Source organism: Megalobrama amblycephala, linkage group LG20 (assembly GCF_018812025.1).
Source record: "Megalobrama amblycephala isolate DHTTF-2021 linkage group LG20, ASM1881202v1, whole genome shotgun sequence".
NCBI classification, from domain to species: Eukaryota; Metazoa; Chordata; class Actinopteri; order Cypriniformes; family Xenocyprididae; genus Megalobrama; species Megalobrama amblycephala.
The window spans coordinates 21,360,366-21,387,065 of NC_063063.1; the positions used below are offsets into that span (position 1 = coordinate 21,360,366).

Here is a 26,700-nt window from a genome sequence, read left to right on the forward strand (position 1 = left end):
ATTCAGTTCTGCAATTTCAAAGCGGGATGCCTGGTGCTCAACTATTGGCTTTGCATAAATATGCATTGTTGTCAGTACAAACTTTTATTTGAATAAAAAGTGCATGTTTCAGCTAGCGTACAGTAACAAATTGAAAAACACTGAACGGATATGTAATATATATTCACATCTTGGTTACCAGCATACATGAACCAAGCTACAATGTACCAGATGCACCAAATGGCTGATTTAAGGTCTTAAATTTATATGTTTCAATATAAAAATAGTGGTTCTCAAAGCTCTCCTAAACACTTTTTGGTCTCTTCTCAAGCTTGTGAAACATTCACATACTGTGCACACCACTGGAAGAGTAATTTCAATTATTCCCTTCCTTTCTCTTTCATAAAATCACGTGAATAGATTTAAAATCTATTGTTGTCCAGTGGTGTTATTTGGCAGGGAACAGAAAATATTGTCTTGGATCAGCTGCCTGCATGTACCCAGTACCATCTCAGCCTCTGATTGCAGAGAAGCAGGGACGAGTGGAAGGTGATGTATCAGAGGGGGCGGAGCCTGCAGGTCATTGGACACACCCTCTTTCCCTCCCTGCCTGAAGCATTTGCCTTAGCAGTCCTTTGAGCTTTGGCTAAAAAGTCTGTTTGCGCTCGCTGTTCCCATCTACTAGGTTGTGGATTTTTTCTCCCATTCCTGCAGAGAGAGAGAGAATGACATCAGCTCAGACAATAACATAAGAACATATTGTAAAAAAAAGAAAGAAAAGATGACTGAATGCATCGATACATTATAAATGCACTACCATTCAAAAGTTTAGGATCAATAATATGCTTTAAAGAAATGAATACTTTTATTCAGCAAGAACGCATTAAATAGATCAAAACTGACAGAAAAGACTGTTTACATTGATAAAAAAAAAATCAAATTATTAATAATGCTGTTATTTTGAACTTTTCAACTAGTCAAGTTATTCAGTGATAATAAATGTTTCTTGAGCAGCAAATCATAGATTTTTGAAGGATCATGTGACACTTTGCCATCACAGTATAGATTACATTTTAAAATACATTAAAAATATTTTATAGTAATAAAAATTTATTAAAGTTATCAGTTCTATTTGTAGCAATATTTCACAATATTAATGTATTTTTGACCAACATTATAAAATCTTATCAACCCCAAACTTTTGAACGTTATATACACCATAATGTACATGGTACTTCAATGTACTTCAAAAAATGCCATGGAATTACCATGGTGGTACATGTCCAAAAACATGGTATTTAGTAATTTTCTGTTGTGTATAGTTGCTTTGACTGAAAAATGTATGTATTTTTATAAATCATAATTGAAAGATTATCATAGTCATCATAAAAAAAAGCTTAGCTCTCTGTTAGAACTATGGATGCCTAAGTGGACTCTGACCTTGGCCTTCTGCAGAACGTTTCCTTTGTTGGGTGCCATGATGGACAGGGGTCTGTTCTTCAGCGCTGTGGCAGAGTTCACTGGTGAATCTCCATTGTTGGTGGTGATGGGTGTATTTGGAGCAGGACTGGTCACAGGTGCCATCTTGGGCTACAAACAAAAAATACAAGTCATCTTGTGGAGTTCAGTACATAGAAATGACATACAGTGAGTCTCAAACTCCATTGCTTCCACCTTCTTATGTAAATCTCATTTGTTTAAAAGACCTCAGAAAAACAGGCGAATCTCAACATAACACCAACTGTTACGTAATAGTCGGGATCATTAATATGTACGCCCCCAATATTTGCATATGCCAGCCCATGTTCAAGGCATTACACAAGGGCAGCCAGTAACGTCTGGATCTGTGCACAGCTGAATCATCAGACTAGGTAAGCAAGCAAGGAAAATAGTGAAAAATGGCAGATGGAGCAATAATAACTGACATGATCCATGATTACATGATATTTTTAGTGATATTTGTAAATTGTCTTTCTAAATGTTTCGTTAGCATGTTGCTAATGTACTGTTAAATGTGGTTAAAGTTACCATCGTTTCTTACTGTATTCACGGAGACAAGAGCCGTCGCGATTTTCATTATTAAACACTTGCAGTCTGTATAATTCATAAACACAACTTCATTCTTTATAAATCTCACCAGCAGTGTGTAATGTTAACTTTAGCCCGTTAGCCATGGAGCATAGCCTCATACTCATTCAGAATCAAATGTAAACATCCAAATAAATACTATACTCACAGGAATCGATGCATGCATGCAGCATGAATGACGAACACTTTGTAAAGATCCATTTTGAGGGTTATATTAGCTGTGTGAACTTTGTTTATGCTGGTTAAGGCAGTCAAGAGCTCGGGGGCGGGGAAGCGCGAGATTTAAAGGGGCCGCGCACTGAATCAGTGAATATATAATTATGGCTCAAAATAGGCAGTTAAAAAAATTAATAAAAAAAAATCTATGGGGTATTTTGAGCTGAAACTTCACAGACACATTCAGGGGACACCTTAGACTAGAAATACAATAAAAACAGTAGTATTGTGAATTATTTTGAATTAATGCAAAACAACTGTTTTCTATATTAATATCTTTTAAATTGTAATTTATTCCTGTGATGGTAAAGTTGAATTTTCAGCAGCCATTACTTCAGTGTCACATGATCCTTCAGAAATCATTCTAATATGCTTATTTGGTGCTCAAGAAACATTTATTATTATCATCATCAATGTTTAATACAGTTGTGCTACTTAATATTTTTTCAGGATTCTTTGATGAACAGAAAGTGTAAAAGAACAGCATTTATTTTAAATATAAACCTTTTGTAACATTAAAATTGCCTCTTTTGTTCAATGTAATGTGTCCTTGCTGTATAAAAGTGAATCCTGTTATCATAACACTAACCGTTAAAGTTTCCAGTAGACTGCTATCTACCGTGGTGCCCAGTGTAAAGGGTCCAGCTTCCACTTTTCTCAAATTCTCCTTCACCTCCATCAAGCTAAGCTCCACCTCCACTCGTCGACGCTCTGCCTCACGACACGTCTCCTCCATCTGCTTCAGACGAGCCTCCAGAGAGGCCTGCTGAGTGGGGTCTATGTAAGCCATAATCGAAAGCATTTATTAGCATTCTACAAGCACAGTGACATTATGGTGTGTTATATAAAAATATATCTAGTATTTTATAAAATTAGCAAATGGTAGAAAAAAAATAATCCAAAGTTACAACAACATGAGGATTTAGAGAACTATTGCTTCAACACATGGGTGTTTCCTAACATGACCATTAGGTGGCACTGCAGTACCTTGGCAGGAGTTTAGCTCTTCTTTCACTTCTCGTCTGTCTTTCCTCAGCATGGCCAGAGTGTTTTTAACCTCCTCCCTCTCTCGCTCCAGCCGGTCTCTGTCGTCGGTGTAACGCCGCACGTCGGCCTCCGTCCTGTTCTTACCTAATTTCACCTCAACCGACCCCGGGCCTGCTAAACAGAAGGGAATATGTAGGAGCTTGTAAGGAGTCATGACCTACATTCACATACTGCAAGTATACTCACTTGAGTGTATGGTTGGGAAAACACAGCAGAATAAATAAATAAAAGTTTTGTAGGCCCTCACCTGCTGGAGAGAACTTCAGCCTATCGAGAAGTCTATCCGCGCTGGCGGCTCTTCCTCTGGAGGTGGGCGGACTCTGTGCACACGTTAGGGGTAGGGATTGGGTTTGGGGTGACAGAGAGGCCCTTTTTTGGTTTTCCTGACTAAGAAAACTGATTTTTTGAGTCTGGATGTGCAGATTAGGAGCTGGAGAGGGGTCTGCATCCACTCTGGGGGCAACAGGTGGAGGGTCCAGATTCTCTGTGCTGCTCGGTAATGAGGTTTCACATTCAGGCTGTTTTAGAAGAGACAAACATTCATTCAGCAAACACTGTGCTACTGTGGCCTTGGTAACACATACAACTAGATCTATAAACATGCATTTAGAAAATAAACAGGGTGAATTTCCATTGCATGCTGACTTTAAGATTTTCTAATCTTAACCTCTTCAGGCTGTAGCTGATCATCCTGTGGAGCAGCTGAGGGACTGAGCTCTGTCTGTACGCTGTTGGACGTCTGGGGCGACACTCTGCCCGAGCTCGTGTGCAGGAAGGAGCGAACCGGGATCAGATCCAGATACACTCTCTCCTTCCCGTTCTCCTCGACGCTTGCTGTTCCCTCCTCGCTGTCATTCTGAACCTCTTGAACCTCCTACAGCCGGAGAGAGGAACAGTATCAGAGAAACATTATTGAAGTTGGATGGCCTGCAGGGTTACAAAAACACAACACTGTCACAGCAATGACTTCCTGTCACTCGTATTATTTCTGGCTGACTGCTAATTGAATCTTCGAATGTCCTGAGTCTATGACTCAGAATAAACACAGCTGCAATAAAGTGGGAGGTGTAGATTTACGACAAAAGCATCACAAGGGTGTTTCACCCACCTCCTGTTCGTTCTCTATGGACGCCACATCATCGTATATGTCATCACAGGTATGAGGGTCTGACGGAGGGCTGTCTGTGTATGTGTTGGGCTCTGAGTACCTCCTCTGCATTAAACTGACAAATACACACAAATCAGGCTCCAAAAAAGCAAACAAATCAATCATATGACCGTGAATGTAGCTCACAAGTCACATGAGCCAGTTTTATGGTCATTTTGCCTCAGTCCATAGGATATAGTTCATATTTTCTCCTTTTGTGCAGCACGGAAGAAACCTCTGCGGGTTTGGGATGACATGAGGGTGAGTAATTGATGACAAATTGTTCATTTTTGTGTGAACTACTCCTTTAAAGGCACAGTATGTAATTTACAACGCCTCTAGAGGTCGCTTATTCGAAACAATAAGAAAGGTGTAGCTTGATGACGCTGTGAAGGAGTGTGGAATTATGGGAGTTGTCGTCTTCACCTTTACTGCCGATGGAAATCAATGCGACAAATCAAAATTATGTTCATGGATGAAGTAATGAAATAAAGTTTTATGACCGTTATGTTTGATCACATGATTTTTTTGAATTAGCCGCAAGTAATTTAAAGGTGCCCTAGATTCAAAAATTGAATTTACCTTGGCATAGTTAAATAACAAGAGTTCAGTACATGGAAAAGACATACAGTGAGTCTCAAACTCAATTGTTTCCTCCTTCTTATATAAATCTCATTTGTTTAAACGACCTCCGAAGAACAGGCGAATCTCAACATAACTCCGACTGTTACGTAACAGTCGGGGTGTACGCCCCAATATTTGCATAATGCCAGCCCATGTTCCCAACATTATGAAAGGGATTACACAAGGGCAGCCAGTTAACGTCTGGAGCTGCACACAGCCGAATCATCAGACTAGGTAAGCAAGAACAACAGCGAAAAATGGCAGATGGAGCAATAATAACTGCCATAATCCATGATAGCATGATATTTTTACTGATATTTGTAAATTGTCTTTCTAAATGTTTCGTTAGCATGTTGCTAATGTACTGTTAAATGAGGTTAAAGTTACCATCGTTTCTTACTGTATTCACGGAGACAAGAGCCGTCGCTATTTTCATTTTTTAAACACTTGCAGTCTGTATAATTCATAAACACAACTTCAGTCTTTGTAAATCTCTCCAACAGTGTAGCATAAGCCGTTAGCCACGGAGGACAGCCTCAAATTCACTCAGAATAAAACTTTAACATCCAAATAAATACTTTACTCACATAATTCGAAGCATGCATACAGCATGCATGACGAACATCTTGTAAAGATCCATTTGAGGGTTATATTAGCTGTGTGAACTTTGTAAATGCGCTGTAATATAGTCGACAGCTGGTGTGGCAGGGAGCACGCGATTTAAGGGGGCGGCGCCGAGTGTAAATCAGTGCATTGTTAATGATGCCCCAAAATAGGCAGTTAAAAAAATTAATTTAAAAAAATCTATGGGGTATTTTGAGCTGAAACTTCACAGACACATTCAGGGACACCTTAGACTTATATTACATCTTGTGAAAAAGCATTCTTGGGCACCTTTAATGTTTAATACTAAGTTACTACTCATACATGTCACTTTATTTGTCAAATTAAATGGTGGGGTAACAAAGTGCAGTTTTATATGTTCAAAACAATCATACTAAAAGTACATTTGAACGCAGCCACAGCATTTGCAAAAAAGCTGACTTAGTATTTATGCATAACACATACCGTATTTAATTACACTGTCATAGACTTGTTCACTAGACTTGTTAAACAGTGTTAGGAAATATTGATCCTCGTTTTATGTCCAAAACTCTTCTTGGGTCATTCGATTCACCCGTAAGTTTATGTTTCTTGGAGTTATCTTTGGCGACAGAACCTGCTGCAAACGATAACGAATAATTGTGGTCCATGACGACTGTGTGAAGCAACAACACTACTAAATCCAAATTTTTTCATGAGACTCACTGTTTTGCCATAGTTTTTACGGCAGTAAAAGTGGAAACAGCATGGACATTGACATGAGGAGGGACGTTACAAAATATATTACACGGTGCTAGTGGTTTTTGGATAATTTAATGCAAAAAATCTTACATATTGTGCCTTTAATATTGTATGTTAATTTTGAATAACTACTGATGTACAGGAAGTAACTTACTACATGGATGTCTTGGCAGCATTGACAATACTGGATATTCTCTCTGAGTTCACATAGTCGTAGGTGAGATCTTCTGGTTCTGTTTTGGTGCCGGTTTGTGACAGTATGAGCCCGAGCCAGTGGCCCATATCAGCAGAGGATTTAGCCTGGATAGAAAAAAGAGGATATGCAATCACTGATACCCTGTTGAGATATTAATATACCTTAACATGTGCAACTGGGCCTGTTGAAACGATCCGCAAATAGGAAGTCAGTTTGCTATTGACTTCATTCTGGCCTGTAGATGGCAGTCACGTTGAAGTTTATTTTGAATCCCAGGCAGTAATTTTGTCCCCTCTGTCGTTGTTTACTGAGATGTGTCTTACTGAAAACTGATGATAAACAACTCAAGAATGAAGGAAGGAAAAGTTGGAGCAGTGACCCAAAAGAGATACACAAATACGCTATCATTTAAAAGTTTGAGGTCAGTAAGATTTGTTTTTAAAGAAATGAATACTTTTATTAATCAAGGATTCATTAAATTAAAAGTGACATCAAAGACTTTTACATTGTTACAAAAGATTTATATTTCAAATAAATTACTGTTCTTTTGAAATGTCTATTTCACGAGTTCACATTTACATATTATTAAATACAGTAAAAGTTATGCGTATTTGGCGAGCCGTCCGGGGGAAGGGCTCTGAGCTCGGAATTTTGGCCCGAACCCAGAGTACTCCCCCTGGTTGTGGTAAAAAATAGATAGAACTAGAAGTGAGGAGATGGGGTGGATGAGGGATGCTGATTGACTGTCAACGAACAGTAAGTCTGCTGTATTTATACCTCTTGTCATTGGTTGAGTTGATTAACTGAATGTTCTCCACTTGTACTAATAAGGTTAATTATCTGAACCTGCTCCTCCCGAAATTTGTTAATAAAACATCATATATAACCGTTTCCACACAAATATTAAGCAAAACTGCTTTCAGTATTTATATTATAAGAAGTGTTACTTAAGTAGCAAATCAGCATATTTGGACCATTTCTGAAGGATCATGTGACACTGAAGACTGGAGTAATGATGCTGAAAATTCTAAGAATATTAAAATAATAGCTGTGAATCTTGCAAAGTTGTAAACACCAAAACTAAATGAAGAGGGAAGTTCCACACATCTCAGAAATCTCATTCAGGCTGATGGCCTGATGCTAAGATACACGAGGGCATCAGACAGTGGTACTGGGAAAACAGTGGCTCATCATGAGAGTGTAAAGAATTAGTAATCTGTGACCTTGTAACTTCCGGTTTACAGCAGCGTCATAGTCCAGCTCTAACTGGAACAAATATTTGTTCTGTGCAGATTTGTTTTACACCACAGATTGCCAACAGTTCATTTGCTGAATGACTAGTATTGCACAAACACACACAAAAGCACTAGCTACTTATAAGGTACTGGTTAAACAAGAGCACTTGTGAGGAAGAAGCAATCACAGATTTGCTAGGTACTTTGGAAGATATTACATTTTGTTTGAGATACTTAACAGCAAGCTTTATAGACTTATAGACTTTCCACAGTCTATTATTGTGGTCTCATCTCTTTCAGATCTCTAAACTGCACACAGAAACAAAATGCCATGGTTGTTTGCTTTACAGAACGCTCAGATGATCACTTCCTGTCTAAGTGGGTGGAATAAGCTGCACAGTTTTGCTATGCAGGACTTTAGTAATGAACTTCATTGCTTTCTACTCACTTCTAGGATAGCAAGCTCCTCTCCATCCATTTGGATGCGGAATGAGTACAGGTGCTCAGGGCTGGGGTCTGGCAGTACCAAGCACCCCTCGAGAGACAGTGGCTGCTGGGCCACTTTGCTTTTGCTTTTGTCATTGTAGATCCAAAGCTGCCTGTCCTTCACTGAGCACCACCGGCTTCTCCAATGGGTGTTCACCAGGACATTAAGGTAGCCTGGAAAAAAAGAGAAAGTGATGAAAATAGTAGGTTGTGAGGTAGTTTAAAAGCTTGAATATTGTGATGATTGGTTACCTGACGTATCCACAGCCTTCTCTGGACTTTCCAAAGAGGAAATCTTCTTTTTACCAATGTTCATAAGGTTACTAAACTTGCCGTATTTCTTCTTAACTACAGTTTAAATGACAATAAAAATTAGTAAAAATTAGTTAAAAAAAAAAATAAAAATTATATATATATATATATATACAGTACAGTCCAAAAGTTTGGAACCACTAAGATTTTTAATGTTTTTAAAAGAAGTTTCGTCTGCTCACCAAGGCTACATTTATTTAATTAAAAATACAGTAAAAAACAGTAATATTGTGAAATATTATTACAATTTAAAATAACTGTGTACTATTTAAATATATTTGACAAAGTAATTTATTCCTGTGATGCAAAGCTGAATTTTCAGCATTGTTACTCCAGTCTTCAGTGTCACATGATCCTTCAGAAATCATTCTAATATGCTGATTTGCTGCTCAATAAACATTTATGATTATTTTCAATGTTGAAAACAGTTGTGTACTTTTTTTTTCAGGATTCCTTGATGAATAGAAAGTTCAAAAGAACTGCATTTATCTGAAATACAAAGCTTCTGTAGCATTATACACTACCGTTCAAAAGTTTGGGGTCAGTAAGAATTTTTATTTTTATTTTTTTGAAAAGAAATGAAAGAAATGAATACTTTTATTCAGCAAGGATGCATTAAATCAATCAAAAGTGGCAGTAAAGACATTTATAATGTTACAAAAGATTAGATTTCAGATAAACACTGTTCTTTTGAACTTTCTATTCATCAAATAATCCTGAAAAAAAATATTGTACACAAATATTTTGTACAATTGTACACATTAAATGTTTTTTGAGCAGCAGATCAGCATATTAGAATGATTTCTGAAGGATCATGTGACACTGAAGACTGGAGTAATGATGCTGAAAATTCAGCTTTGCCATCACAGGAATAAATTCAAATAGAAAACAGTTATTTTAAATTGTAATAATATTTCACAATATTACTGTTTTTTACTGTATTTTTAATTAAATAAATGTAGCCTTGGTGAGCAGACGAATATATATATATATATATATATATATATATATATATATATATATTTTTATTTTTTTATTTTTTTTTACACACATACATATATACATATTAGTTCAAAAGTTTGGGGTTGTAAAATCTGATGATCAAGGTGGCATTTATTTGATCAAAAATACAGTGAAAGCAGTAATATTGTGACATATTATAAAATAATTAATTTATTCCTGTGATGGCAAAGCCATTTCTCCACTTTTCTTTGTCACATGATCCTTCAAAAACATTCTAATATGCTGATTTGCTGCTCAAGAAACATTTCTTATTATTTTCAATGCTGAAAACAGTTGTGCTACTGAATAAAAATATAAATTACTTAAAAAAAAAAAAAAACGTATTGACCCCAAACTTTTGAATGGTAGTACTGTAGTATAATCAATGAAGCTTTCTACTCTGGAAGTGCTTGTTGACATGTCACTCAGTTGATGGATGCCCCATTTCTGTTTTTAATGCTGCATTTTCTATTTTTTATACCAATGTATTTCTGTTGAAAAAAAATGGTGGTATACAAAATTTTAATGACGCTAATCAATTCTGCAGCTTAAAGCTGACTGGTCCAAGGTTAGCCATCATTCTGAGTTGATGTTCACACTACCAGTTTAAACAACTTCAAATCACTTCCAGTGTAGACAAGCAAACTGACATCTAAAAGAAGGGTTGAAACAGTCCACTCTCACCATCTTTGTTTTCCAGGTTCTCTGCATGACTGTCTGTGCTGCTGCCACTCTCAGATGCCACTGAGTATCTCTCGCTCTGTTCACCCTGCCAGAAAAGGTAGAACTTTATAGCTTAACCTGACACAGATTATCCTTCCACAATTATAGTGTTTAATACATAAATCAATCAGGGATTAAACCTCAATCTGTCATACCTTAGTACAGATGAGTGTTGGAGAGTCAGTTACATCAGATCCAGCAGTATTTTTCGGACTAATTTCCTGAATAACCTGAAGAAGATGAAACGAGGGTGTAACAAACCGAACACTGATTAAATTATTCATCCATATGGGTCAAACTCCATTGCCCCTCACCTTCAGCCATTGTTCGGCCTGCTCTTTGCTCTGCAGGCCCAGGACAATGGCCTCTCCACCCAGTGGGGTTATTTTCAGCTTGTGTTCTTTCCTTTTTGTTTGCTTCTCTTTGTAGACAACACTGCAGCCCAGAAGACTGATATCCAGCAGGGGAGTCTGATCCTTTGAGCTTTTGTAGCACTGAATACAGTAGCATGCAGAAAACCGGATTAATTACTACCTATTTTAAGAATGATATATAATTCGTAGTAGAGCTTTATTAAAATTGTTGATATTCCACTAGTGGTAAATGTAAACATAAAACATCCTTGTAGCATAAATATTAGAGCATGGCGCTAGTAGTGTCTGCCAGATGAATAAATGTAAAATGTTCACAACCCATTTTTCTTCTGTAATGTGAGATTTTTGATGTCAAAATGTGAGGAGGAACTTGGTTTTTATTCACTGGACATTGATCGAATCATGACTGGTGGATGAATGAAATAGGAAAGTCATTTCAAGGGTGGTGCAAGTTGTTACATTTCGATTAAAGATTACAAAAAGACTAACATTTGTTTTCTTCGGAACAACGTGCTACAATAAATCATGCACAGGTAGACCAGAAATGTACATTAAGAAATAAATATGGTCCATTTTTATTTTATAATGACTTTAAATTGTCTGTTTGAAAGGACATTTATGAAAGTTAAAAGCATACATTTAAGTAAATTATTATCAGTATTAGTAACAGATGTAAACCCTTGATTTCAAACACTCAGCTATGGGTGGGAAATGGGTGTCACTCACATAAGCAATGATGTCACCTACCAGGAGACGATGCTCGCGAATGACACACAGCTGTTTAGCCCACTGACCGAGCCACTTCTTCCTCCAGAGGAAGGCACAGATCCGCGCATCCTTCATTAGCTCGATGGATGCCTCAGGAGACGGCCACTGGTGCTGGGCTGTGGACTTACCCTTCGTCACTTCTTCCTCATCATAGGACTCGTATGAACTGCTCACTGGTTCTGTATCTTCTGTAAATGTGAAACAAGAGAAAAATGTGAGGCAATAAGAAAAAAGGGGAGGCTAGGGATGATCTGATTCTTCATTATTACCAGTGCACGGGGATCATCTAAATTCAAAGTAACTCACTGCAAATTCTCCCAGCAAAATCGGAATTGTAAAGAAAAAGTTCACTCAAAAATGAACGTTCTGTTGTTACAGTCCAGTATGACTTTCTTCCGTGGAAAATAAAAGGAACGACAAGAGGGTTAGTAAATGACGACAAATTTTATAACTGGATTGTATGAGCTAGTTATGAGCTAGTTAGGCTATATGTATGTATATATATATAGAAAGAAGAGAAAGTACACTATGAATATGTGCAGCATGCTCTTAAGCCAGCAAGCACATGCAAAGTCAGCGACCTCAAGCTTGGACACATTAAACAAAGAGGTTTTCCCAGAGTCGTGCGCTTCACCGTAGCCAATAAAGTTAGTGCTGTTTGTTTGTTTTTCTCTCCTGATGCACATTGAGAGAAACAGAGATAGATACCCCGAGTGATCACAGCATAGACCACACTGTTTGAAGCTTCTACGCGTTTCCTGACCCCTGTGATGATGGCAAAGCAACCAAAATCTACAGAAACACAGGAGGGCAATAAAAGGGGAAATGCAATAAGGGAGGAAGAGAAAAAAAAAAAAAATCAGGTGAGAAGCTACAGATAGTGAAACCTTGTGTGGCTTACATGTCACATGAAAGAAACAGGAAGAGTAAATATGCTTTAAGTGCATTTGATGCATGGGAAATGTTTGTTAGAATTGCATAAACTCAATATTGATATCTTGGTCTGCACTAAATATTTGTGTCTTGTGGTTTTAATGCTTGTGTTATTTTAGGGCTTCATCACTGTCAGGATGTATCCAACTGGAAATTCGCTTTACTTATCCTAAACCATGAGGTTTGGCTTGATATCAGCTGCCGAAACAAGTGCCGAAACATCTCAGATTTTGGCCCTGCACATCCCTTGTGTGTTGATATTATACAGCACAGCTGCATGCTAATGCCTCTGTATCCTTTGACCAAAAAGAGACGTCATTTGCCGAAGAATATTGTAAATGATTGTCCCCTCACTGGGCTGAACTCTGCAACCCCAGCCAAATGCCCCATCACGGTTGGCCCCATTTCCTGGGCTCACGGTCAATCTTCCATCACTGCGTGTCCAGAGCCAGAGGACTGGTTACTGCTGAACAAAGACCATCACTGTTTTCTGTGCTCCCTGCCTGCAGGCTTCTCAGTATCACAGTAAAGCTGTAGACTACAGTGGAGCTCAAACAGAGCACTCAATGACCACAGGTTCACTCTCATAGGACAAGAGCAACAAGAACAAAAATCAGTAACCCAGTCATTTCTGAACCAGGTTAAATAGTGGTTTGACATTAACGTCAAAGAAAAGAATCAACTGTAGAAGATACAAATGTAGGGCACCTTTGGGCTCAATTAGAGACGTACCATTGATGCTTATAGGGTCATATGGTTGTGGATCTTCATAGTAACTTTCAGGCTCTAGACATGCTGGAGCAGGAGCTGGTGGAAGAGGAAAGGGCTCCCTCCCTATGTTGCACTGAGAAAAATGAATGAGAAAAAAGAGAAAGATGTTATTCTCATTATTCATCAAATCATAGTATTCCCTTTTAAAAATGCTGTTATATGTTGGATGCTGGTCTCCTGAATGTGAGTTTGCAATCAACATTTCAGAGGTGGAGCAAATTCATATATTTTTAATAAATTAATAAATATTAATCATTGCACTTTAATAACATAGTATAAAATATGAAAAACAAAATCACAAAATTATACCCTCCCCATATATATATACAGTACAGTTCAAAAGTTTGGAACCACTAAGATTTTTAATGTTTTTAAAAGAAGTTTCGTCTGCTCACCAAGGCTACATTTATTTAATTACAAATACAGTAAAAACAGTAATATTGTGAAATATTATTACAATTTAAAATAACTGTTTTCTATTTGAATATATTTGACAAAGTAATTTATTCCTGTGATGGCAAAGCTGAATTTTCAGCATCATTACTCCAGTCTTCAGTGTCACATGATTCTTCAGAAATCATTCTAATATGCTGATCTGCTACTCAAGAAACATTTAATGTGTACAATTGTACAAAATATTTGTGTACAATATTTTTTTTTCAGGATTATTTGGTGAATAGAAAGTTCAAAAGAACAGTGTTTATCTGAAATCTAATCTTTTGTAACATTATAAATGTCTTTACTGACACTTTTGATTGATTTAATGCATCCTTGCTGAATAAAAGTATTCATTTCTTTAATTTCTTTTCAAAAAAATAAAAATAAAAATCTTACTGACCCCAAACTTTTGAACGGTAGTGTATAATGCTACAGAAGCTTTGTATTTCAGATAAATGCTGTTCTTTTGAACTTTCTATTCATCAAGGAATCCTGAAAAAAAAAGTACACAACTGTTTTCAACATTGAAAATAATCATAAATGTTTCTTGAGCAGCAGATCAGCATATTAGAATGATTTCTGAAGGATCATGTGACACTGAAGACTGGAGTAACAATGCTGAAAATTCAGCTTTGCATCACAGGAATAAATTACTTTGTCAAATATATTTAAATAGTACACAGTTATTTTAAATTGTAATAATATTTCACAGTATTACTGTTTTTTACTGTATTTTTAATTAAATAAATGTAGCCTTGGTGAGCAGACGAAACTTCTTTTAAAAACATTAAAAATCTTACTGGTTCCAAACTTTTGGACTGTACTGTATATATATACAGTATATATATATATATATATATATATATATCAGATCTCTAACTCTCAGATCAAGATCTCAGAGTTAAACTGTGTCAGAAAAAGTTAATCTTAATTATGTCAGATAACACTTAAGCAAAACATGATCAGGTCAAAGTGTCTGAATAATTTTTGGTCCCAAATGTTTATTAGTTTTACTGGTAGTCCACTATATGAAGAACTTCTGGGTATAATATGTCACAGTTTACTTTATTTTGCTATCCTCACTTACATAAATGAACTATAGTGTCCTGCACCCACTAGTAAAAATATTTAAAAAATTATATCTAGTGTCTGAATAATTTTTAGCTGATATAGACATTGGGTTTGGGCTTTTAGGGAGGAAAAAAAGCACACCGCTATGAAGGAAAGAAATGCACTAAAATCGCACAGCCCTATTTTCTTGCTGTCTTTGCTGTATGGTTGCTGTAATTGCAACGTCTCTGCAATAACTAAAAATTTATTGTCCTTTTCAGCCACCTCGCAGAACTGCCAGACCAGTGAAATTTCAGCTGCAGAGAAAAAGTTGTCTCACGAGTTTTGCATCATCTGATCGGCTCTTCTGATCGGTCTTTATAGAAACCACTGATCAAACTATATAAAACGATTACCAGAACACCCTTAAATATTACATAGATGTAATTTGTTCACAATAAGCAGGAATAACCAGGTATAACTAGTCAATTTCAGAAAGGAATAACAAGCAAAACATCCTTGGTAAGCCAGCTTCACCACACTATACTAGTCAAATAGCTTCTCTAAGTTTTGCTGATTAGCTGCATTACTATGCTGGTTCAGTAGCTAGACCACCAAAAACCAGCCTGTTCCAGCATGAAAATCTTTTCAGCAGAGATAATAAACACACAAAGTGCAAAGCACAAACATGCACATGCTGAATCTGAGCTGAACATCTCTAATACAATCCCATATGACTCAGATAGAAGGACTCCCCAGAGATGAGCCTGCCCGGTCCTTTCTGCACCTGTCTTTCATGTGGGTTTTCTTTCTGACCGAAGGGGGATTCTTCCTCGAAACTGATCTCTTCCTGACCTCAGCCCTGCTCAGCTAGAAAAGGAATTCCACACGTGTTTGCCTGCAGGAGTAATGGTTTTAAAAGGGTGTGGAGCTAGCTATGAGGTTTCCCAAATCAGCCGGTTCATAACATTACTAAATTCCCCTACTGATACCCACAATGCAATGACAGCCCCTGGGCAAAAAGAGCACTGATCCTCTCCTCATCACACAAAAAAAAACCCCACACTTATAGACACACAGGGCTGATGAGGGTTAGCGGTAGCTTGTGAACCATAAAGTTGAATGATGACGAGAGGTTACAGACAAGCGGCTGGGAAAATCTCCTCTCGCTTGCATTTTACTTGAACTAAGTGGTTTGATTGAAACCTCCTGCTTGAATTGACGTGCTTGTGCTCCTCAAAAGCAGAACTGAGGCGAACAGGCAGGCTAAGTTATAGCAAGGAATATATATAAACAACTGGAGGTCAAGGACAACGGATGTTGAATGCAAAAGCTTGCTAGAGGCTCCACTGCTATAAGTGATGCAGAACGACACATTCAAGAGGGACCGATGATACACATTAGGGTTTTGGTGGGAAAATAAGAACAGCCCCACACAGGAGGAAAATATTGATTGAACTGAGTAGAAAGAATTGTTTTTCTCACATCGACCCACATCAACTCACAAGCCCCACATTTCTCACTTCGTCCCACCCTACACTCAACATAAAATCTTTGAAACAGAAAACAGTGTGCTGAGTTCTCAAGCATCTGAAAATGTTTAAAAAAGAAAGCGAAGGCATTTCAGGGTAGCGACATACTCAGTTTCACTTCTTCTCCGGCCACTGGCGAGGATCAAGACCATGTCCACATCCCAGAATAACCATGACAACAGTGAGAGATGTTTATATGCTGCTAAGTGGTTGTAAAAATCTCTGTGAGCAAAAGAAAAATCCTAAAATCTTAGTACTGTATGTTGAGACTGAACTCCACCCCAGACTTGTTTTCATATTCTAATCCACAAATCACACCATCTTCTCCTTAAAAGTCTATATAGGAAACATTTCAAGTCTAAGGCATAAATAATGATGAAGCACCAGTCTTTGGGACAGAAAAAGTGAAAAAATGCAAGTGGGCAAGAGACCAAAAGAACACCCAGAACATGGAAAATCCCCCGTTCCCATGCCAAAAAATTCAGTGAAGAAAAAACGTAACACTTCTGAGGTAGAGAGGGGTACTGGAGGAAAATAATCTTTTTAGCTTTATTTAAAAAACAGGAGTGGCTTTCTGAACTACTGTCATCGCTTCATTTATGGGTTTCTGTATTCGAGTCAATTACAGACAGGCTGTACTGTGAAAAGACTGCTAAAACTGATTAAATCAATCACTATAAGTCTACTGTGGAAAAAATGACTGCATAATTATTTAATTCAATTGTTTAATCAAATTAACTTCATTTAAATTGCATTAATTCAGCATTATATTGGAATATAGTTACTAGTGCCGATAATTTCCCACTTCTATTTTGAAGTCTGTGGCCTCTACGCTATTTTAGTGTGTCGCTATTTTTAGTGCGGCAAGTAGCTGTGAGTCTGCAGTATGTGCACACTTGTGTTTACAGGTCAAACCCTTGAACAGAAACAAACTAACTTGAATGTAGTCTAACTTTATGGTTCGTGTACAGAGTAATCTGGGTACGGACAGGCAGGATATTGGTGTTATGGGGCCTCCTTGCAATTTGAGTCAGAGCAGGCACAGAAATGAGGAAGGACAAGGAGAAGAGTCTACAGGAGCTCTGAGAGTACGGGTAGAAGAGAGCGTTTTCACCATAGACAGAGCCATCCTGGGGCAAAACTGTGAGTATTTCCGTGCTCTCTTCCGCTCTGGGATGAAGGACAGCCAGCTGAACGAGTTCCACCTGCAGGGAGGCCTGAAAGCGAGGGGTTTCCTCATTGCCATGGCGGTTTCCAGAGGTGAGTGCCCTGCTATACGAGACCCAGAGGAGATTGTGGAGGCCGCAGAGTGTGCAGCTTTCCTCCAAGTGGATGTTCTAGTCCAGCACTTGATAGACCTTCTTGATACCGACAACTGCATTCTTTTGTACCACACGGCAGCGGTGTACGGCTTGTGGAGGTTGTTTCAGAGCGCTGCCGTGTTCATTCGCGATGCTTACACCGACCTGCAAGACGTTATCGAGGCACTCCCAGAGGAGCTGATCTGCTACGTGGAGTCTCTTTCACCAACATCGTTTGTCGCTCTAACGACTCATTCTCCATCCATGAAGATGCTGGAGGACTGCTACAGGACGGTGTTTTACCTCGATGAGGAACCGGGTACTTGGAAACACCTGACTGATCTGCCAACAGATGCCAGCACCTCCATGGCCGGGGTGGCTGTCGAGGGGAACCGGTTGTATATCGTTGGAGGAGTACGGGGAGTTAGTAAACAAACTGTGGACTTAAGCTTCTGTTATGACACAGAAACCAACACTTGGAGTGTGTTTGATGGTCCTCAGCAGTCCAGGTATAACTTTACCCTGGTGGGTCATGACGGACACTTGTATGCCATCGGAGGTGAATTCAACCAAAAGATTATGTCCTCAGTAGAAGCGTGTGATGTTTCCACAGGTGCGTGGAAATTTTGTAAGAATGCGCCCCGTTCTGTGGCTGCGCCGGCTAGCGCTGTTGCCAGGCGTAGGATATTTGTGTGTTTCTGGAAGTCTCCGGATACAACGGACATTTATGAATATGCACCTAAAAATGACGAATGGACACTGGTCACCACTATGGTCAAGCCTCAGAGTTACGGACACTGCATGGTGGCTCATGGCGACAACCTGTATGTTATGAGGAACGGCCCATGTGATGACTTCCTGCGCTGCCTCATGGACTGCTACAACATCACTACGGGTCAATGGACGGCCATGCCAGGACACTACGTCAATAGCAGGGGTGCCCTCTTCACGGCTATGGTGAGGGGGAACTCTGCGTTCACCGTCAACCGCAGTTTGACCCTGGAATATGTAATTTGTGGTGACAAGTGGAAGCCTCGCAGACAGATGACGGGTTTTCCAAAAAGTGGCTCGCTTTGGACCTGCTTACTCAGACTGCCCAAGAACGCAGATACACAGCAGGAACGTGATGCAGAGGAAGCACTGGAGATGAATGCCAATGTGGAATGTGTGGAAGATTTGGTAGAGGCTAATCATCCACTATTGTGATATTGTTGATCAATTTGTTATTTCATTTGCAATTGTAATTAAAGGAATAGTACATTCAAAAGTGAAAATTATGTCATTATTTACTCACACTCTTATGTCTGTTGATCACAAAGGAAGACATTTTAAATAATACGTTGTACACTGTAAAATGGGGAAATGCAAAGTGAGAGGCAGGTACATTAAATATTTCTCCTTTTTTGTTTCATTTTTGAGTATACTTTCCCTATCGAATAAATAAAATGCACAAATACATCTAATGTTATAAACAATAAATAAAAGCAACTGTCTCTATGAATATTGTTTATGGCAAATAACAAATTAATAGGTGTGAACACTTCTACCGTCTCTCGTTCCCACACATATGCATACGCACACGTGTTCATGCTCTAACTGCGGTTCTCCAGCCTCTATAAACAGCTCCCCGATCGCTTGTGCAGCTGCTGTTAATCAGCTCCAGCACCCCGCAGATGGGTCTGAAGTTCAAAGTCTTCTCGCTGGAGAGCTTTAATGCTCTCCATCCTCCTGTCTGTCTGTATGTCTGACTGACTGCAGACTCCCACAGCAGCCTAGGATTGATACAGGAGCTACAAAGTCTTCACGTTTTTTACTTCCTCGTATTTCTCTCATTTAAACAAATGAATGTAATCTTTTAGGGTGATTACTGTTTCTAATCAAGGCAGAATTCATTATTGACCTGCAAGACTAGCTATTTGGCTTGTGTGTGGCTTATAAACAAAAACACACAGCATTTTAAGCGTGGGAAACAGATACATAACAGATATGTGGTAAGTAAAAAGGCCAAAATGGAATTAATCAGCAGACAATAAAGGACAGCAGGACCACAGTGTCTTGCATTGTATTAGTTAGTGTGATTGAAAAAGAGATAGGGTTGTGCGATATAAGATTTCGCCCCCCCCCCGGTTTCACAGATAAGGTTTAAGCCTAGTCCTAGACTAAAATGCATGTTTGCGTTGTTTTAACTGAAAGCAACTTGCACTGACATGTGACTTGTTTTGTCTAGTCAAGATGCATGTTTTTTTTTTCCTAAGGCATGTTTATAAAAGCTTCTTAAATGCCCTAACTGAACTAAGGCCTAATCCTGGCTTAATCTAAGCCCTGTCTGTGAAACCGGGCCAGAATGTACATCAAAAATTTTATATACTTTTGATAATATTCAATATACTGTACATCACAATATATATTTCCTCTGCAATGGTTCCTTTCAACCAAACTGACTGCAACTCAATAGCTTAATAGAATAAAAATATGTAATAAAAGTACAATACAGCAAAAATATAGTTAAAATATTTTTTTCAAAGAGTTTTTCACTAAATGAACAAATTATAACAACAACAATATTAATAATTATTATTGAATTGATTATTCTTAAATCACTGAATCGTTGAATTTTGACTCAATCAATTGAAATACACTGAAAATGACTGTGATATTAATAATACAACAGCAAAATCTTTTTTATTCAATATACTATATCGCCAAAACCCTAATAGTAGATTACATATAGTTACTATAGCATTTGTGTCTCACTAACATCTCAAGACACATTGGGTGGGAAATGAATATGTGTTTTTTGAGATTTTTATGAGATTTTTGTTTCAGTGTCTTTGTGCTGTTGTTTAAATGGATAGTTCACCCAAAATGACATTTTGTCATCATTTACTCACCCTTATGTTGTTCCAAACCTGAGTTTCTTTCATTAAGACAAAAGGAGATATTTTGAAGAATTTTGGACCAGACAGTTGACAGTAGCCATTGACTTCCATAGTATTTTTTTCCTACTATGGAAGTCAAAGGCTACTGTTGACTGTTTGATTACAATCATTCTTTAAAATATCTTCTTCTGTGTTCAACAGAAGAAAGAAACTCATACAGGTTTGAAACTGCATGAGGATAACTAAATGATGACAATTTTTCATTTTTGGGTGAACTATCCCTTTAAATGAGGTTGAAATGATGCTGATGGTCACTCACTGGTCTGGGAGGAGGAGGCTCTGGTGGGTTCTTCACAGAGATGTGTTTACCTGGTTCTCCATTGGCTTCTGGTCTGTGGTCTGATGAGCATATAGATTTTCACACAGAACAACAGTGGCTGTTAATTAATAGATCCAAGACTTTTCAAAGGGTTCATTATGTGCAGCAATAAGAAGCATTCAAGAACGGCGCATTCAAGCAACAAGTAAACGTAATATTTCTGATGTTCGGTTTGATTCTGGTAACACTGCATTGCTTGCAGCAGTCTCTCAAAGCTGATGGCCATATTCAGTGGCTTCCCATCAGACATTCCTTCAACTTCCTCTCCAAACGGTAACATCTGGGTTGCCGTAGGAACGCAAGGCGAATACCAAATCCTCACAGCAAGAGCTAAGAGTCACCAAGGAGTCAGGACACCATCAAGCACTGCTTTTCACTGAAATTCAATTCTCACCACTTACATTTCTCTGTGAGCTTACATTGTGTTTCACATTAGTGATTCATTGCAGATAATATTTATTTATTGATCAGACACAAATAACATAAGGATGTGGACATTTTCACATATAGGCAGGAAATAATGAAATCATTGTGTATAACACTACATAGTAAAAAGTCCCTCTTCATGATACTGAAATTCAAAGGGCTGTTCTCCTGATAAACCTTTTTAAAATGTTATTTATTATAATGGTGCCATTAGCAAATCTGATCAAAGAATGCCACCGCAGTTAAGTCATGCATGTATCTTTTTGGTGTAGACGACTGCAATGTGAATGTTAAGTCTGGTTTTATTGTTACTCTCATTCTTCAGTGAAATCTAAACAAAGCAGCTTGGCCTCAGATGGGGGTCTGGCAGAAAGAGCGAGAGGAGGACAGGAGTTACTGAGAAACAGACAGGAAATGGTGAAGAGTGGGGGGAGGAGGGGGGCTTAACACTTCAGCCATAACCCAATCACCCCCCTAAACATGACACATTCACAGCAGCACTGTCAAACAGCAAGATAAACCACTGTGATATGTGAGAGAAATGTTTGCAGGTCAGCGGCCATTTTCATCCTCACACCTGCAGAAGTTTTGTAAGTTCATTTTGGTGAACATTATAGACTCACCTGTTTTGTCTTGATTTTGACCTGTGACGATGACCTTGTTCATGTAGATATATTCTTCATCTCCTCCTGCAAAATAACCATGATTAAATACTGGATTACAAATTTGAACCATGATTTTTAATAATATCAGTTTGTGCAGCAGGAGCCCAAAAAGCATTTGGAGACATTACCGACCAGAATTAAATACTTTTATGAAGTTGTCATACAAATCCATACAAAGTTTCATTCAAAATTCTATCATCATTTACTCACCCTCAAGTTGTTCCAAAACTGTATGAATTTCTTTTTTTTTTCTGCTGAGCGCAAAAGAAGATATTTTGAAGAATGTCAGTAACCAAACAGTTGATGGATCCCATAGTATTTTTATTTTTTTTACATTCTTCAAAGTATCTTCTTTTGTGTTCATATCAAAAATATAGCACACACATAGATTTCAATTAAAGGTCCCGTTTTTCGTGGTTTTTTGAAGCTTTGATTGTGTTTATAGTGTGCAATATAACATGTGTTCATGTTTCGCGTGTAAAAAAACACAGTATTTTTCACATAATTTACTTATCTGTATACCGCTGTTTCCACTGTCATAAAAACGGGCTGATGACTTCCTTGTTCTATGAAGTCCCTCCTTCAGAAATACGTAACGAGTTCTGATTGTGCCAGCGGTTCCTGTGTTGTGATTCGACAGCAGTTTAGCGCATCTTGCCCGGAAAGGTCACGCCTCTTACCATAACGTGGAGATGCACGCGCTCAGTGTTATTGTAAACATGTCTTTAATTTTACCCTATCAATTTGAGCCGGAATCAGACCCGGTGATTGGACTGCGGGATGAAAATAACAGCGTTTCGACGACATGGCGACAAACACACTCTACAAACGCAACTCTTGTGTATTCCTGTGGGCGGAGGTTAGTCAAAAAACTGTTTTAGTGACGTCATTAAAGAAGGAAGTAGAGGGATGTAGTCCAAACTGGCCGTTCGATGTAGGCGACTTCTGTTAAATAAAATATCTCGCTTGGCATTGAACTTTGAGCTTTAAAATTTTACAGATTTGATTTATACTCTAACAACAACATTACACACTAACTAAAGTTTGAAACATGGGATCACGAAGAACGGGACCTTTAAAACATTTCACAAAAAAAGAAGTCTGTAGGTTTTAAATGACAAAACAATACATATACTGTTCGAATTGAAGACAAAAAGTATTTGGACATTTTTATGGTTCATGTTTATAGTTAATGTGATGATCTACACCTGTGGTTACTCTGCTAGGACACCTCTGTGAACTGGAGGAACTTTGCTTATTTATGCAATAAATTTATACAAATTTAATGTGTGGCCTAAACGTCCAAATACTTTTGGGGCCATTGAATGTGAACTTTCTGGAGTAAAGATACTCTCTGATACTCTCTCAAGTAACCTTGCCTGGAACTTCTAGGACTTCTTTGACTTTTCCTCCCCCTCCTTCTCATTTTCAATGCTTTTTCAGATTCTGGGCGCTTTCATCTCTCACTTATTTTACTGAACATGTAATAGATTTCTATTATGGAGAAGAACAGTGAGAGTTTTGTCTCACACTTCTCTTGTGTAAGGGTCCAAAGGCATCTCCAGGCCCCCTCCTTCTGTACACATCAAAGGCGGGCCAGTGGGAGACATAGAGAGGTCATATTCTATCATAATAAAAGTGCTGATTTAGTCCCAGCCTGTGGGAGATGGATTTACAGGGCTTACATTTTAGGACGTTTTTTTTTTTTTTGGATCTTCACAATAATTCAGAAGAACTAAATTAAGCATAAAAGATAAGATGTGGAACATGGAGCATGGCAGTCCACAGGTAACAAAGCTTTGATATATTTTTGGAGGGGAAATAAAACCCTGTGATGAAACAAAAACATGTTTCGATGGTACAGTGAAAACAGATTGGGATTTGGAGGATGGAAATGAAAGCTATTTATAAGCTGCTACTAAAAGGAAGTGAGTGTCCCTAGAGGATAAAAACAGCCTTGGAAAATGATACAGTTTGAAGCCAGGGGAGGAAGTGCACAAGCCCGAGACCAGAACATGAAAAACCTACAGCCATGCTTGTGTGAAGAAAGAAGCACGCACGGACCAAAATTATGGGCTTCTTAATAAGACAGAACAGAGCAGATTCTCTTTTAAATGTGCACATAACTGTTGCTCCCCATGAAAACAATCGTGCTACGCAAGCATATGCTGAAATACATAAATATGTCATTTTTGGAGGGCCTTCTACTAGGGCTGGGTAAAAATATAAATTTCTCGATTTTAATCGATTCTCATTTTTTATTCTCATAAATGGCAATAAGCTTTGTGCGTTGTTACTTTTGATATGAAACAGTCTCAGATGTCCATTTTCTTGCGAAATTCAATAAATAACCGTTTTGGTGCTGTTTAAAGGTGCCCTAGATTCAAAAATTGAATTTACCTCGGCATAGTTGAATAACAGGAGTTCAGTACATGGAAAAGACATACAGTGAGTCTCAAACCCCATTGTTTCCTCCTTCTTATATAAATCTCATTTGTTTAAACGACCTCCGAAGAACAGGCGAATCTCAACATAACACCGACTGTTACATAACAGTCGGGGTGTACGCCCCCAATATTTGCATATGCCAGCCAATGTTCAAGGGATTACACAAGCCAGTATTAACATCTGGAGCTGCACACAGCTGAATCATCAGACTAGGTAAGCAAGAACAACAGCGAAAAATGGCAGATGGAGCAATAATAACTGACATAATCCATGATAGCATGATATTTTTACTGATATTTGTAAATTGTCTTTCTAAATGGTTCGTTAGCATGTTTCTAATGTACTGTTAAATGAGGTTAAAGTTACCATTGTTTCTTACTGTATTCACGGAGACAAGAGCCGTCGCTATTTTCATTTTTTAAACACTTGCAGTCTGTATAATGCATAAACACAACTTCATTCTTTATAAATCTCTCCAACAGTGTAGCATTAGCCGTTAGCCACGGAGGGCAGCCTCAAATTCACTCAGAATAAAATGTTAACATCCAAATAAATACTTTACTCACATAATTCGAAGCATGCATACAGCATGCGTGACGAACATCTTGAGGGTTATATTAGCTGTGTGAACGGTGTAAATGCGCTGTAATATAGTCGACAGCTCGTGTGGCAGGGAGCACGCGATTTAAGGGGGCGGTGCCGAGTGTAAATCAGTGCATTGTTAATGATGCCCCAAAATAGGCAGTTAAAAAAATTAATTAAAAAAAATCTATGGGGTATTTTGAGCTGAAACTTCACAGACACATTCAGGAGACACCTTAGACTTATATTACATCTTGTGAAAAAGCATTCTTGGGCACCTTTAATGTGGCGTGACAGATAGCTGTAGCGCACGTGAACTGATCATCTCCTCCACTTTAATACCAGTTACAGTGCGAAATAAACATGAATGAACATCTGAAGGTATGTTGAAAGATACAGTACAACTTACTGAAATCTGTTAAAAAAGCTAGAAAAATGAATTCTAGAGAGGAGCATTTATAGTAATGTAGTACCAACTGATGTCCATGTATAGTTTACAGCATTAGTTGTGAGATTTGACGTACTGTTCCTGATATATATCCAAAATAATCGATACTGAATCAAATGGAATTCAATCTAAATCTAATCGAATTGCAAGCTTGAGAATCGCAATCCAATTTAATTTTGATATCTGTGTCAATACCCAGCCCTACCTTCTACTACTTTAGTAAAGAGAAGAGAAAAATCATGGGCATTTTCAGGTGCCAAACCTGATTCAACAACAAAAAAGTTCTGGACACCCCAAATTAGTGGGAAACTGGCAATTGCCAACAGCAGACATAATCATTATGTACACTATCATTTTTGTAACTTTTATTTAGCAAGGATGTCTTAAGTTAATAAAAAAACAAAACAAAAAAGAAGACATTTATAATGTTACAAATGATTTCTATTTTAAATAAATGCTGTTTCTATTCATCATGGAATCCTGAAAAAATGTATAACGGTTTCCGTACATATATTAAGCAGCATTACATTGACGATAATAAAAAAATGTTTATAGAGCCCCAAATTAGCATATTAGAATGATTTCTGAAGGATCATGTGACAATGAAGACTGGAGTAATGACTGCTGAAAATTCAGCTTTGCCATCACAGGAATAAACAACATTTTAAAATATATTCAAATTTTAAATTGTAATAATATTTTAAAATTTTACAGTTTTTACTGTATTTTTATCAAATTAATGCAGCCTTGGTGAGCATACTGTAAGAGATTTCTTTCAAAAACAGTTAAAAAAAATCATACCGACTTCAAACTATTGTACTAAATAATTAGTTGATTCATTTAATGTTGGTTCCTTTGGTCCAATCAACTCACAGACCACTTAGCATCCTTCCTGGACCACCAATGGTTTGCAGATTACAGTATGAGTAGGATTGGTGTAGAATTAGATGGTTAATCTAGACATTATGTTGTTATGTATGTACCATTGGAAGACTTGTATGATTGCAGCAGCTCATTCAGGAGGCCCTTCTGTACTGTGGCATTTCCACTCAGCTTCTCTCCATCCAGGATCTTCAGGAACTTCTGCAGCTGCTCCAACAGCTGCTCCAGCACTGCACAGACACACACACACAACATAGTTAGCTTGAGTAATAAATAAAAGCATCATGTCAGTGCATTAGATCTCCAGCACTGTGAACCTTGATTTCGAGTAAATACCTCTCATACTGATTACAAATTAGTCACAGTAAAAATGAAATATACATGCTTGATAAGTTCAGGATTATCTGCATTTTGGTAACTCAAGT

At 37.9% G+C, this 26,700-nt stretch overlaps 2 protein-coding genes across 4 annotated transcripts in view; one reads left to right on the forward strand and one right to left on the reverse strand.

The window, feature by feature from the left end:
- Window positions 1-68: 68 nt before the first annotated feature.
- afap1l2 (actin filament associated protein 1-like 2) overlaps window positions 69-26,700 on the reverse strand; it is a 45,742-nt gene continuing 19,110 nt past the window's right edge. The window contains exons 2-20 of one of the 3 annotated variants that reach the window (XM_048170542.1): window positions 26,377-26,505; window positions 21,874-21,939; window positions 20,765-20,844; window positions 13,207-13,318; window positions 12,250-12,333; window positions 11,521-11,729; window positions 10,714-10,893; window positions 10,555-10,629; window positions 10,361-10,445; window positions 8,615-8,710; window positions 8,325-8,536; window positions 6,600-6,745; window positions 4,439-4,553; window positions 3,998-4,204; window positions 3,578-3,848; window positions 3,271-3,441; window positions 2,873-3,060; window positions 1,420-1,569; window positions 69-687 (exon numbers count right to left, since the gene is read on the reverse strand). In XM_048170542.1, the coding sequence (XP_048026499.1) occupies window positions 661-687; window positions 1,420-1,569; window positions 2,873-3,060; window positions 3,271-3,441; window positions 3,578-3,848; window positions 3,998-4,204; window positions 4,439-4,553; window positions 6,600-6,745; window positions 8,325-8,536; window positions 8,615-8,710; window positions 10,361-10,445; window positions 10,555-10,629; window positions 10,714-10,893; window positions 11,521-11,729; window positions 12,250-12,333; window positions 13,207-13,318; window positions 20,765-20,844; window positions 21,874-21,939; window positions 26,377-26,505 (2,603 nt within the window). In that variant the 3' untranslated portion in view covers window positions 69-660. Of the gene's footprint in view, window positions 688-1,419; window positions 1,570-2,872; window positions 3,061-3,270; window positions 3,445-3,577; window positions 3,849-3,997; window positions 4,205-4,438; window positions 4,554-6,599; window positions 6,746-8,324; window positions 8,537-8,614; window positions 8,711-10,360; window positions 10,446-10,554; window positions 10,630-10,713; window positions 10,894-11,520; window positions 11,730-12,249; window positions 12,334-13,206; window positions 13,319-20,764; window positions 20,845-21,873; window positions 21,940-26,376; window positions 26,506-26,700 lie in introns of all 3 variants that reach the window. The other 2 variants (XM_048170541.1, XM_048170543.1) reach the window with 2 other exon arrangements.
- Window positions 14,756-18,834, forward strand: LOC125255368 (kelch repeat and BTB domain-containing protein 13). Its single transcript, XM_048170545.1, has one exon. The coding sequence runs from the start codon at window positions 17,222-17,224 to the stop codon at window positions 18,770-18,772; it is 1,551 nt and encodes a 516-aa protein (XP_048026502.1). The 5' UTR covers window positions 14,756-17,221; the 3' UTR covers window positions 18,773-18,834.

Coding starts and splice junctions, on each gene's coding strand:
- LOC125255368 (XM_048170545.1), top strand. CDS start 17,222: ATGGTTCGTGTACAGAGTAATCTGGGTACGGACAGGCAGGATATTGGT.